General features: G+C 38.3%; 1 protein-coding gene across 2 annotated transcripts in view; it reads right to left on the bottom strand.

The window, feature by feature from the left end:
* The window catches only part of LOC138982266 (hypoxanthine-guanine phosphoribosyltransferase-like), a 38,975-nt gene that overhangs the window by 8,855 nt on the left and 14,826 nt on the right, over window positions 1-15,294 (bottom strand). For both annotated transcript variants that reach the window (XM_070355509.1, XM_070355510.1), the window contains exons 4-5: window positions 1,311-1,376; window positions 636-736 (exon numbers count right to left, since the gene is read on the bottom strand). In XM_070355509.1, coding sequence (XP_070211610.1) covers window positions 636-736; window positions 1,311-1,376 — 167 coding nt within the window. The remainder of the gene's footprint in view (window positions 1-635; window positions 737-1,310; window positions 1,377-15,294) is intronic.

Genomic DNA, 15,294 nt, shown 5'->3' with positions numbered 1-15,294 from the left:
CAGTCAGCAGCGCTGTTCTCATGAGATGGACTGTGCCTTTATGAACTACCTTCACATTTTGAATTCTGAAATGTTGACTTTGATGTCCATTTTGGCAACTTTGCAGTACATGTACTACTTGTCTCCGAAAACCCCCGAAAACCTCATCAGAAATTAAGAAAATTCGTCCTTAGATCGTGTTTTGTTACATAATTGTTTGCAATCATGACTTGTATTTGCAACTTTCACCGTTCATGGCTTTATTTTCGTGTTTGTGCGAGGATTTACGAAGGAGCGGAAGCACTAATCATATGACGTCATCAATAATTGTGCTTTCGAGTAACAAGAGTTACCTCCCTGACATTGAAATTGTTGCATCGATTTCGTCGAAAATCCGGCTCTCAACACAAATATAAGGGTGCATGTAGCATGAATCCGGCTTACTTTTCACAGGCATGTCTAATACTTCACTTTGAAAATAGATTTAGTTAGTCTAGATGGGGTTTTCAGGGGTTTTCGGGGTTTTTGGAGACAAGTAGTACCCCAACTTTGCAGAAGAAAATAAATTCCTAACAACATCTTTGCAGTTTCACTTTCTTTTCACTGCATCTGTTTCCTCTGTATTTGTACAATGCGTTTATTATAGGATATATTACCTGGCGACTCTGACACACTTGGGGTTGACAGCGTGCAGTAGGTTCAGCAGCTGTTGCATGGTCTTCCCTGTGTCAACGATGTCCTCCACCACAAGTACATTCTGAAACAAACACAGTTTACACATACTCACACAGTTTACACAACAAAGGCAACACACCTGCTGTCTGAAAAAACACCAAAACTTACTTTAAGTTGCTGAAAACTTTGCCGCTACGTCGACCTTGTTTCAAACAATTTTGTTCCTGTATGGGAAGGTGACACAGAGGACTGCCTTAATCTTCAGATGATTGCCAAAACGTTTATAGCTATTTTGGCACATTTTCCAAAGAAAATAAATCTTAGCAACATTCTTAAAATGTCAGCTCCAAAGATCCCCTTATGCTGCTGTGCCCTCTTCTCCAGGAGCAAGAGGGAAAAATTACATAAAAAACCCAAATAGAACATATCACATGCATAGGTCAGAATACAAAATCATATTTTATCAAATTGATGAAAAAGAATATTCATGTCCTACAGGCACATGTGTAGACCAGCCATATTGAATAAAAAAACAAATAAAATAAAATGTTTTTTTCTTCATTTTTTTTCAAATTACATGTACCGTTACTATTTATAGCTAGCAAAATAAGAAGTTCACCTCATCAATGACAAAAGAAACATTTTAACACACTTACCTTTCCTCTGAGAGATTCCAGATCATCACCTCCAATGACTTCTATGGACCCTGTAGACTTGTCATTCTGAAGAAACAAACAGAAAAAAACCGCACATCCTTAGTTAAAGATCAATCATAGTGCGTAACCACATTCATCTACAATTAAGTTGTATTCTAATGCAGTGAAGTTCTACTTCATGAAAAGTTTGGATAAACCATTGCAAGCTTCTGGTCTTTTTTGTTTTGACCAGATAAGTGATTTTTAAACACCGAGAGGTAGTCATTCCGATTTTACATAATGTGGAATACATGTACCACCAATGAATATACCTGGCTCCTATTTCATAACTAATATGTTTGGAGCTGAATGTATGAACACTTGCACTGAAGAAATCAAGGGTAAAGCTAAGAAGATGAACAGTAGCCGGGTTTTTCAGTCACAAAATAAGCATGTGGAAACTGCAGTTCTTCCACAGAGGTTTGGAGAGGTACTATTGCCCAGTCCTTTGCATATTTTACATGCAGTCCCTTCATCTTTTGCTACTGATTTTGTATTTGTTAGGATTTTGAAGGTTTGGTAATTAAAATTTTTCCGGGGTGTTACAGACATGCTCATACTAACTTTTCTAAAACAAAAACCGCACAAAAACAGGTATGAAAGAAGAAAGAAACAAGAAGAAAGAAAACATTTTAAAAAGAGCAACTAGAAGATCTTTCTTTATTTGGTGTTTAACGTCATTTTCAACCACGAAGGTTATATCGCGACGGGGAAAGGGGGGAGATGGGATAGAGCCACTTGTTAATTGTTTCTTGTTCACAAAAGCACTAATCAAAAAATTGCTCCAGGGGCTTGCAACGTAGTACAATATATTACCTTACTGGGAGAATGCAAGTTTCCAGTACAAAGGACTTAACATTTCTTACATACTGCTTGACTAAAATCTTTACAAACATTGACTATATTCTATACAAGAAACACTTAACAAGGGTAAAAGGAGAAACAGAATCCGTTAGTCACCTCTTACGACATGCTGGGGAGCATCGGGTAAATTCTTCCCCCTAACCCGCGGGGGGTAACTAGAAGATACATAAAATATAACATGCAAACCGAGAATTATTTGGGGGGTAAAAATGTCCTCATTCCTTTCAGCAAGCATGCATATGCCTTATAATTTCTTTGATTAAATCAATACATATTATGGAATACTACCGAGACTTTTTGCTTAAAATGTTGATACATGTATACACATACTATACGTCCAATTCTGTTTTAAACAAATCATTTCTAACACACACAAAAAAACCTGGAGAACAAATTATTTTCACTTTCTTTCTTTATTTGGTGTTTAACGTCGTTTTCAACCGTTCAAGGTTATATCGCGACGGGGAAAGGGGGGAGATGGGATAGAGCCACTTGTTAATTGTTTCTTGTTCATAAAAGCACTAATCAAAAAATTGCTCCAGGGGCTTGCAACGTAGTACAATATATGACCTTACCGGGAGAATGCAAGTTACCAGTACCAAGGACTTAACATTTCTTACATACTGCTTGACTAAAATCTTTACAAACATTGACTATATTCTATACAAGAAACACTTAACAAGGGTAAAAGGAGAAACAGAATCCGTTAGTCGCCTCTTACGACATGCTGGGGAGCATCGGGTAAATTCTTCCCCCAAACCCGCGGGGGGTATTATTTTCACTGTTCACATTTGAAAAAGGAGATTAGTAAAGCACAAACATTGAATGAAAGTAAATCTGACTTTGGAAACTTGCGTTAACATAACTACATGCACAAGTTCAAACCTTTTTGTGCTGAAATGAAGTGTGACCAAAAAAAAATCACAAAATAATTGCTGGAAGCATTAAGGCGAAGTGCGCCACTGAAATTTTAGAGTGATGGGACTTAAACAGCCATTTTGAGTTGTTAGCAGTTTTGCACCTTTCAATCTGTCTACTTTCATGAAATGCATATGATTACACTATACAAATTCATCAAAGTCTCTAAAAACATATTTCTTTGCACCAACCCGGCGAATTTTTCTGTCTTTTCATTCACTCTTCCGATAAAAATTCCGATTTTCAACCCTTGACAACAGACATTTCTGCTCGCCCAACGCGGGAACGTCGTATACCGTTTGAACAGCAGTTCTCTCCCCTGTGTCATTCGGCGGTTATTTTCGGTTAAATATGGATTCTCCTGGGGAAACCCCCCTATTTTTCAAACAAGCAAACCACAGACACTTTCCATATACGGGGGTATGACGTAAATACCTGGCCACGATTGGTCAGATAGGCTCGCGTGGCTTTTCGCGTTTTAAAAGTCGTCTGCTCACCGCGTTTAGTTTTCGACTAAGTTTGCTTAGAAAAATGGCACGTGTGAAAAGATCAACGCTCCGAAAAACACATCATAAAGGCAAGTGTACGAGAAGACAACAACTGAAGAGTTGCAGAGACAAGAGAACAACTAAAACACAATCGGTGACAAAGCCCACAAAATCTGGATCGACCGCTGTGGCATGCAGATCAAATTCTGCGTCAGGACTGAGAGTGTGTTCTTGGCGGTTTGACGCGAAAACAATTCAAGACGAACACATAGGCCTACACAGCAGCCACTGGTCAAAAGCGACAGGTCCAGAGGCTTCCCAAACAAGGAGATGTCTTGTTGATTTGGAAACCTTTGATGGTATTGACTTGTAAACGAACTTTGTTGTCCGCAATGTAAACAGCCAACGCTGTCACCATGCCCAGACTCAAAACAGAGACACGGCCTTGCAGTGTACGCGCATGTGAGGAAGTTGTTCCAGGTACCGCTGGATACCTTGCTTCCAAAGAAAGCGGTCAAACGGATTATGGTCTCATCAGGCAAGCCGTTTATTCGTCCAGACTCCTTGATATGTGGGCTAGGTGCTCAACAATTTTACAAATTTTGTGAAAGTTTAGATTTGGTAGGCATGGATCACAAAACCTTCCAGAAGAAAGCTGATAAACTCTATCAACGACTTGATGTAGATCTACTGGAGGAGAAAGTATTCAGTGAGGCTGTCCGTCAGGTCAGACAGATACACGCAACGCACAATGGAATGACACTGTCTGATGATGATGTTCTTGATATCAGTGTAAGCTACGACGGATCATGGCTGACCAGGGGGCACTCGTCCCACATTGGAATAGGGTGTGCTGTAGTCTAGACGTGCTGACTGGAATTTGCTTTGACGCTCATGTTATGTGCAACTACTGTCATACGTTTGCCAGACAACTGGAAACAAACTTCTCCAGGAGAAACCCCTGGAGTATGCTGCCTGGCTGGTAAAACAACTGGACATCTGTGACAAGAATTTTGCAGGTGAGTGCGTAGATCTAAACAGTATGTGTGTATGGTGCGTTTGTGAAGACGTTTGTTGAAATGGGATGATAGTGTGTTGTGTTTGAATTTTACATAGATCTGTAAGTGTTTGTGAAAATGTGTGTCAGTGTTTTGTGTGCGCTGTCTATGTGAAGTGTACGTGTGTGTGTGTGTGTGTGTGTGTGTGTGTGTGTGTGTGTGTGTGTGTGTGTGTCTGTGTCTGTGTCTGTACGTGTGTGTGTATTTGTGTGTGTTTGGGTACTAATCCATGCATAGTAATACATGTACTGAACAAAAACAATGATAGCGTCTATGTTGGTAGATCTGTGGCTGATTGCCTTGTGTGTGTGTGTGTGTTTGTGTGTGTGTGTGTGTGTGTGCATGCATGTGTGTGTGTGTGTTTTTGGGTACTAATCCATGCATAGTAATACATGTACTGAACAAAAGCAATAATAGCGTCTATGTTGGTAGATACGTGGATGATTGCCTTTTGTGTGTGTGTGTGTGTTTGTGTGTTTGCTATTCAGTGGCTGACTTTGACTGAAACGGTGGTTTTATTTTTAGGTTCCAGTGCCGGGCATCATGGAAGTCGAGGCGGCTCGGGTTCTGTGGGGCAGGTCAGTGTCGCAGCACAATCTGCGATACACAGTTATCCTGTCAGACGGTGACACAAAAACCTTCCAGAAACTTTCCAAAATAAAGCCTTATGGAGATCAAGTAACCATCGAAAAAGAAGAGTACATCAATCACGTTTCCAAGCGTCTTGTAACAGGGCTTCGCAACCTTGTGACAGACTGCCGCAAAAAAGGAATCACTTTGGGAAGGCGAGGGTATCATCAGCTGACTCTGAATACAATCAGGAAGTTGACGATATATTATAATCGGGCAATTAGGGGGGGGGGGGTGGGGGGTAAGACAGTTGCAGACATGAAACGGGCAGTGATGGCATCTCTGCGTCACGGCTTCTCAACAGATGACAAGCCACAGCATGACTTGTGCCCCCATGATGCCGCGTCATGGTCCTTCTACCAGCCCCCAGGACCACACGTCGTCCATACACCTCTCAACTTCAAGAAGCTGAATCCTCCTCTAGAACCAGTTTACCAGAGACTGACGAAGATCAACTGCTTCAGAGATGTGTGTCAGGAAAAACCCAAAACTCTAATGAGTGTCTCCACAGCAGCGTTTGGGTTCGCTGCCCCAAGGACAAATTTGCATGCAAAAATCGCGTACGGTTTGCAGTCGTCACAGGGGCTAGGGAATTCAATTTTGAACCAGCGGCTGCTCTCAACACTGCACAGTTCTACGGCTTTACAACAGGCTGTAACATGAAAAGACTAAACAAGGCTAGGAGTGTAAAAGGGTTCTTGGCAGCCTCAGGTTCAAGAAAGATCAGTTAAACAAGAGACGCGACACTGTGCGTGCAGCTAAACTCAAAAGACAGGATGAGCTCATCAGACTACAAGGGGGTGCAGCATATGCTGCTGGGCAGTTTTAGGTAAGCCTGTAGTTACCAGGTGTCTGTGAAAAATACCTGAACTATGTTAACATTGATTTGGGGTGAATGAAAGAGCTTTGAAATGTTCTCGGCCTTGTTTCTCTGTTCAGCGTTTTTGCATGACCTGCTTTCTAGGAAACTGTTTTTCTTCAATCCAGCTGTTCAGAATGCAATGAAACTTAAGGGACATGCTTATCAGAGGACAACCTGTGGAATGACAACAGGAATTTTCTTTAAATTAATAAATAACTGTTCAGGCGGGTCATATTTACTAAAATTGTGCTGAAAAACATGATAATTCATCTAAAAAAAATATTTTATCAGAACTATTCATCCTAGAAAAAATCCCTGTTGTCATTCCACAACTATGGACTCCTACATCCTACATACAAAAAATCACATTCCTATGATTTAAGGGGAAGCTAAAAAACGTGTTCCTAGCAACCCATTTTGGCAGTTGGAGATTGCCGTTTCCATGGTAACGGACAGTGACGGTACTGAAAACGTTATCCGTTTTGAAATCGTATATGCCTTACCACTTCATAAGCATATAACATTAGCCTATGGTAGAAGTAAATACAAATTTAGATTTTAGTGGCTCCCTTTGCCTTAAGGAACTAAAACATTCAGCTGCCTTTCTGATGTTTTATCAGCCAATTCAAATTCTGTCACTATAATAACCACAGAACAAGTCGCGTAAGGCAAAAATACAATATTTAGTCAAGTAGCTGTCGAACTCACAGAATGAAACTGAACGCAATGCCATTTTTCAGCAAGACCGTATACTCGTAGCATCGTCAGTCCACCGCTCATGGCAAATGCAGTGAAATTGACAAGAAGAGCGGGGTAGTAGTTGTGCTAAGAAGGATAGCACGCTTTTCTGTACCTCTCTTTGTTTTAACTTTCTGAGCGTGTTTTTAATCCAAACATATCATATCTATATGTTTTTGGAATCAGGAACCGACAAGGAATAAGATGAAAGTGTTTTTAAATTGATTTCGACAATTTAATTTTGATAATAATTTTTATTTATTTAATTTTCAGAGCTTGTTTTTAATCCGAATATAACATATTTATATGTTTTTGGAATCAGCAAATGATGGAGAATAAGATAAACGTAAATTTGGATCGTTTTATAAATTTTTATTTTTTTTTACAATTTTCTGATTTTTAATGACCAAAGTCATTAATTAATTTTTAAGCCACCAAGCTGAAATGCAATACCGAAGTCCGGGCTTCGTCAAAGATTACTTGACCAAAATTTCAACCAATTTGGTTGAAAAATGAGGGCGTGACAGTGCCGCCTCAACTTTCACGAAAAGCCGGATATGACGTCATCAAAGACATTTATCAAAAAAATGAAAAAAACGTATGGGGATTTCATACCCAGGAACTCTCATGTCAAATTTCATAAAGATCGGTCCAGTAGTTTAGTCTGAATCGCTCTACACACACACACAGACACACACACACGCACATACACCACGACCCTCGTTTCGATTCCCCCTCGATGTTAAAATATTTAGTCAAAACTTGACTAAATATAATGAAAAAAGCAAGTGCATGGAAGAAGAAAAATATATATACTGCTACGAGTCTAGGTAGTCACACATACCAACAAGACTGCACCAGCTAGCACACTGTATTTACTGTATTGTATTGTTACATATCTACCTGGAACTTATGACAACTAGATTACTTATGACAACTAGAACTTATGACTACTATTTAGGCATTGGAATGAGCAAAAGTGTGATACAGTCCAAAGGCCTGAATGTTTGGGAAAAGACATTAATTAACACAATAAAAAAACCCATTATTTCTTCTTCTTTGTTTCATAAAAGGTCTGAATCTCAGACAAAAAATACAAAAGCAATTTATATCTGTATCTGCCGCAGTCGAAATACCAAAAACCAAAACATGATATGGGTTTAATTTTTTCAAACTAGCTGAGAAATCTGCACTTAGAGTCATAAGCAAAGATACATGTCCTGTGTTAAAAGCAATACAATATCACAACTAAGAAATAGTTCCTAATGACACAGATGAGCTAACATAGAACCTAACAAACAAAAGAACTCACAAAAAGCAAGTGTTTGAAATCAAACATTGAGTGATCGACTTTCGGCCACTCTGTTTCAACCTGACACTGCATGACTTTGTGGAACAAACAAGCCACTCTACATCCACATAAAACAACAATCATCCTACAACTGTGTCACACAAACACCACTGAAAAGGCCGAGAAAAAAAGTTCAATGTTTCCGATTCCCCAACTGACCCGATTTTGAACTCCAGACCCTGTAACTGTTTTTGACTCTTCAAATGTTATTTTTAATTAAAATTGACAAAACTCAATTTTGTTAGACTTTATACAAGGAAAGTTACTTTTCTCCAACATCCAGGGACACAGTTTTCACAATTTCTGTAAAAAAGAAGAAGAAGTTATAATTTATATGCGCCTGTGTTCATTAAACTTTTTTTTTTTTTAAAGTTGGCCGCGTCATTATTTTTCTAGGCCTAATGACCTGGTGCCAGTTCAAGGTACTCTTTTTCTTCAGGGGTTGGATTATATCAGAATAAAGTTCAAACAGTACTGGTCTGGCAAGTGTCAGTTAAGTGAAGAGATGCAACAGTATTAAAAAATACAGAATAAAGACAAAACAGACATAAAAATGTTCTACATCCTCAAAGTATCATGAGTCATTGTACCTCTAGGTGAAAGAACCAAGGGTATTCATACAACTATCATGAAAAAGATTGTTGGCTATATTAGAATATATACCTAGCCATACAAAAATGTCATACAAAAATAAAATTAAAATAAAGAGGAGCAAACTTAAAATAATCACATTGCTATTTCAATTCAATAATTTTCCTCGCAAAAATCATTTGCTAAAATTTCAAGTGCTGTCTGGCACAAATAGGTTTCTCTTATCTAATCTCTTTCCAAAACTTCTTTCAATTCTTATATTTTGCTTTTATATCATCAATCCTACCATACAATTTGTGATATAGAACACTGGATAAAGATTATAACGTTTATTGTTATTATTATTTATTGCATGATTTTTGCTTTGTCCATTTTTGAATTAACAACAATTCAAAGATGATAACAGTATCAGTTATCATCGATTTTTGTCTGTTGTGCATCTTGTTTGTTCACTTTAATTTAAAAGGCCGATAGGTCAAGGTTCTTCTAGTTACGTTTCATTTTATCCAAAATTAAACTTAAAAATTGCGATAATTTAACCTGTACGTCTCGTGTTTTGATTACAGGTTATAAACTATTCAAAACCAGCAGTATCTATGGAAACCTGAAACCAGTGCTGTTAACGAAGTCTTGTTTTCAGTTATACCCCATAAATTCATTCAGGAGATTTTAAATTAAACTTAAAAAGAGTTGAGTTTTTTTAAAAGGAGTGGTTAAAAGTGTGATAAGGTCAATTTTTGAAGGCAAAAGTAAGACAACCCAAAACTTTAGTTCTAAAAAAATAAGTTCAATTGCAGTCAAGAAAGTCCATGTACCCTCAAACAAATACAGTCAGGAGTTACAACACAAAAAACACCAAACAGTGGTTGATTGTGTATTAAATGTATGTGGAATACGTGTTTAGATATATATATCATTTTTAACATTTTTTTTAGGGGATTTTGGTGAGAAAAAGAGGGTGGGGATGGGGTTAGGTGATGATGGCCACACAAACTTCCACACAATAAAAATGCCACTTGCTAAACACACTCATACATGCCGTGTTTTGTTTCCCTTTTACCTGTGAACCTTGTCTCTGTTTGTCAAAACAAAAGTACATATGATACACATCAATTTTCTTTTTCAATCTACAGGTTTTTAGTTCAAACGGAACAGCAGCACAATTAATTCTTGTTGCTGTAAAAGTGAAATAAAAACGCAAACTTTCTTCTCTTTCCTGAGGTAAAAAACTGCAAGTTATATCTGGAATAGCTACAATCGACATACAAGAATGCAGAATTTTATTCATGACAGAAATCTATTTAAAACTGCATGAATCTCAACCCGAACTTATTTTTATATTTAGTCAAGTTTTGACTAAATATTTTAACATCGAGGGGGAATCGAAACGAGGGTCGTGGTGTGTGTGTGTGTGTGTGTGTGTGTGTGTGTGTGTCTGTGTGTGTGTGTGTGTGTGTGTGTGTGTGTGTGTGTAGAGCGATTCAGACTAAACTACTGGACCGATCTTTATGAAATTTGACATGAGAGTTCCTGGGTATGAAATCCCCGAACGTTTTTTTCATTTTTTTGATAAATGTCTTTGATGACGTCATATCCGGCTTTTCGTGAAAGTTGAGGCGGCACTGTCACGCCCTCATTTTTCAACCAAATTGGTTGAAATTTTGGTCAAGTAATCTTCGACGAAGCCCGGACTTCGGTATTGCATTTCAGCTTGGTGGCTTAAAAATTAATTAATGACTTTGGTCATTAAAAATCAGAAAATTGTAAAAAAAAATAAAAATTTATAAAACGATCCAAATTTACGTTTATCTTATTCTCCATCATTTGCTGATTCCAAAAACATATAAATATGTTATATTCGGATTAAAAACAAGCTCTGAAAATTAAATATATAAAAATTATTATCAAAATTAAATTGTCGAAATCAATTTAAAAACACTTTCATCTTATTTCTTGTCGGTTCCTGATTCCAAAAACATATAGATATGATATGTTTGGATTAAAAACACGCTCAGAAAGTTAAAACAAAGAGAGGTACAGAAAAGCGTGCTATCCTTCTTAGCACAACTACTACCCCGCTCTTCTTGTCAATTTCACTGCCTTTGCCATGAGCGGTGGACTGACGATGCTACGAGTATACGGTCTTGCTGAAAAATGGCATTGCGTTCAGTTTCATTCTGTGAGTTCGACAGCTACTTGACTAAATATTGTATTTTCGCCTTACGCGACTTGTTTCATGGTTATCTTGATGTTAATTTCATGGCAACATTACAAAGGAAACATTATTTCCGATCTCAACCCAAGCAAAACTTCGTTTTAATTGAAAGAATATATGCTACTTGTAAGTATTTTTTTTAAATGGTACTAGTTTGAATGCATTTTTTTCTTGGGTAACTTAACTTCATGCACTTTCCACATTCATGCATGCAGTGTCCAATTCTTTTTTTGTTGTTGAAATCTTATCAATCATATCAATCAATGAGTCTTATATCACGCATATTCCGTGGGTACAGTTCTAGGCGCTCTGCAGTGATGCCGTGTGAGATGAAATTTTATACGGCCAGTAGATTGCAGCCATTTCGGCGCATATTTACCTTTCACGGCCTATTATTCCAAGTCACACGGGTATAGGTAGACAATTATTAACTGTGCCTAAGCAATTTTGCCAGGAAAGACCCTTTTGTCAATCGTGGGATCTTTAACGTGCACACCCAATGTAGTGTACACGGGGGGAGGTTCGGACACCGAAGAGAGTCTGCACACAAAGTTGACTCTGTGAAATAAATTTCCGCCGAACATGGGATCGAACTCACGCTGACAGCGGCCAACTGAATACAAATCCAGCGCGCTACCATAACTGAGCTATATCCCTTTACCTGTATCTCACTGATCACACGCTTTTTTCTTATGTTTATAAAATGTGAAAAAGAAGAAAAGGAACAAAAGTACTTGTATCTCACAGGGATCGCGTTTACGCACGATTTTTGCGTATATGACGCATTTTAAAAGTCGCTGACTGGTTTTTTTCGCCGTGCCGCGTAAGCCATACGCAAAAATATTGTAACTTTTTCTTGTCTTCACGCAGCGCTTTTGCTCTGACTTAATAATCACCCGATCCTGAAACTGACTATAGGGCTCGAGAAGTGACGACACACATGAAATCTGCGCGTCAAAACTGAAGTCCGTTTCTTTTTGCATCGAAGTATCGCAAACGAACGTAACGAGGGTATTACCAGATAATGTCTTGTCGGATAATGAAACAGACATTAGCTGCTCTCCCATCTCGCGCTTCCAAAAGGCGGAAAGTGTGTCTAGTCGTATTAGAGCGGGAAACAAACTCGCAAGGCCCGAAGGTTGGAGACAGCAGGGGTGTTATTCGACAGGCGTGCGCGGAGTTCGACAGGAAAACTCGCCGTATTTAGGTAAGGAGTGTCTTTAAGTCTTTCGTGCGTGTTTTGTTTGTGTCTGTACGTGTTTTCGTAGTACGCAAAAATATTGGTCCGTGATGCGTTTTTTTCGTTTCGTTGCGTATGACTTACCCATTTTTTAAGAAGCTAGCGCGATCCCTGATCCCACAGACAGCTCAGAAGAATGTAAAACTGTATTTTGGACTTCAAATGAATGTTTATAAAGTCTCCAGTTCTCAACTAAAAGTAAAACAAGAGGCGAAGCCTTCAAGGCTCACGTAAGAAATCGACAAACAGTAACACAAACTCAATCACTCCGTCACACATACACACACAGTAAGCATAGGTGACACTGTGCAAGAGTGCGAGACACTAGATCTAGATCTGTCTGTCTGTAGCCTACTTACGGAGACACGACTGCCAGATGGCCAGATCGACACTGCGCTTTCGACAGCGCTTCCTCGCGCAGACACTGGAAACACGCTGTGCAGATTAACCTGTAGGAAATCTCCCTTGGTATCTTCTTTATCTATTTTTCTGGAGCTACAAAACCGAACAATGTGAAATCATGAGTCGTCTTCTTCGAATCGGCGAACTGCAGCTCGGTGATAACTGTATCTATACCACAATCCTTCACGCGATCTGACCTAAGTCTACATACCACACACGACACAAACCAGTCAGCTGTTTTTACCCCCCCAAAACCCCCCACCACACGTTTTCTTTGGATACACACTTTAACTATACGTGCCGACGAAATGTTGATCATTGGTTCAATACTTTGAAGCTGTTGCTTGAATAATAACCAGGTAAAATTAGTATTTCGGTGTTCAGTCAAATGTTAAAGTTTCTACCACAGACATATATATGACTAAGTGCCAAAAGGTGCTCACAGAACAGAAGACGACTTTGTTTTACAATAAAAATGTTTCTAAAACCGCGTGTCTGCTGAAAATTGGTGTGTGTGTGGATGAATGTGCGAAGAGATAGTGGACATAATTTCGTGTGTCTGACTTGAACGGTTTTGAAGTTATCTTTGTTTAAAGTCAAAAATAACGCCAAAACCGGCCATCTGAAAAAGGACATCGTGATACCTCGTGTTTTGAATATGCCACAGAAAAATAACAAGAAGCACAAATGAATTGCATTTAGTTTGATTGAATGCCTGAAACATCGCTTTACAGACGAGACCAAACGTCAAATCTAAATCTCGAGAGAATTTTTTTTTTTCGATAACCGAATTTTAAGGTGTCGCACGCAAGATGTGTCGTCATCACGGCATACATTTTTCAATCGCAGATATTTACTAAATTTCTTTTTCAAAAACTCTGGAATTGATGTCGACACGTCAAACGATAACGGTGTATCAAACTGCTGTCTTTCAAGTAATCCAGCAAAGACTGCAGAACTTTTGAACAGCATTTTTGAAAACGATTTGAAAATTTCGTCATATCTTGCGTGCGACAAAATGTTCGATAATTAACGGTTATTTTCTTTTAAAAACAAAATTTACATGTACAAAGATCTACTTCATCTACGGAACCACGTGACACATTCTGTGTTCAAAATCTGTGAAGAAATCACGAACCACGAATGCGCTATCAAGTGTTGAAATTATGTCGTCAACATCTTTTCAGATCTTGCGTGCGACACCATCTTGCGTTCAACATAAAATGTCACTACCTTATCGAGTTTAATGGGTAAAACTAACTATTTGTTGTCTTAGTTTAATCTTCTTAATTAAAAGCGTAATAAAACCGAACTTCCAAGATGAATTTTAATTGAGATTAGCGAAAGAGCGGGCACGCAAGTCGACCTTAAAGTAAAAGAATGATAACACGAGCGTTTGTCGTGTTGTCTTGCGTGCAACACATTGTCCAAAAAGGAAAATGTATATTTTTCTCAGACGTTTTTTAAGTTGAAACCTTGAAACTTCACACACATTTGGGGTTTAATCGCCCCCATGCATGGTAAAAGTCTTGTTGACCCTTGTCAGATTTCAAGGTCACGGCTGGGTCACATGTGGTTCAGAAAACGGATGAAACATATTTTTTCAGAGATTTTTGAAGCTAGAACCTTCAAACTTCAAACAACGCTTTTGCTTAATGATTGTTCAACATGGAGAATTCAAGGTTGATCCTTGAGAAATGTGAAGGTCATAGCAGGGTCTCGCGTGGGTAAAAAAAAAAAGGAAATTGTATTGAACTTCAATTTATATAAAACCAAAGTCTGGTTGATCTGTTTTAAGATTTAAGGTCAAATCTGTTATTTAAGGTCAACTCAAATAGAAATTTGTTGATGCTTAAATCTTTGAAACTTCCAACAGGTTTGAGGTTTGACAACTTCTGGACTTTGAAATCTGGTATGGTTGATCCTGGTAATATTAATTAGTCAAAACATCAAGATCAACAATTATAAAATAAGCACTTTCACCAATGTCAAGTGAGCAATAGCAGCAAACGTGAGTCTTATAAAGATTATCACTTTTTGTGTGACCTCAACTTGACCCCTCTGAATGCTCTCAATCATGGAAATTGACCACACTTTGATTATAACCAAACAACATCAAAACTTTGGAATGTGTGAAGTTTCAAAGGTGTTGCTTAAAAGGCGTTCGTGAAAATGACAATTGTATGTGTCTGACTTCAATGCGACCCCGCTGCGACCTTGACGTTTGATTTTATCAACCAGACTTTCATCATGTGTGAATGACTTCAAACACTATAAAACTAGTTGAAGAAATTGACAATTTTTCAAAGTTTAAGCCAGATGGCACTGCTGTGACCTTGAAATTTGACAAACATTAACCAGGCGGTCACCTTTTTTAGAAAATATCCTTAAAGGATCTTTAACCTTACTGTGACCTTGGAATTTGATGAGGTTTAATTTAACTTGCGTAGTGTGCCAAGTTTCAAGGCCCAAGCTTCAAAAACATATGAGAAAACCTCATTGAAAAATGTATATGTTTGACCTCAACGCGACCCTGCTGTGACCTTGACTTTTTCAACCAGACTTTAATCGTGTGTGAACATTATACA

The sequence above is a fragment of the Littorina saxatilis genome, linkage group LG12 (assembly GCF_037325665.1).
Source record: "Littorina saxatilis isolate snail1 linkage group LG12, US_GU_Lsax_2.0, whole genome shotgun sequence".
Lineage (NCBI taxonomy): Eukaryota > Metazoa > Mollusca > Gastropoda > Littorinimorpha > Littorinidae > Littorina > Littorina saxatilis.
Note: the sequence above shows the minus strand (reverse complement) of the source record. Positions and strands in the feature narration are given on the sequence as shown.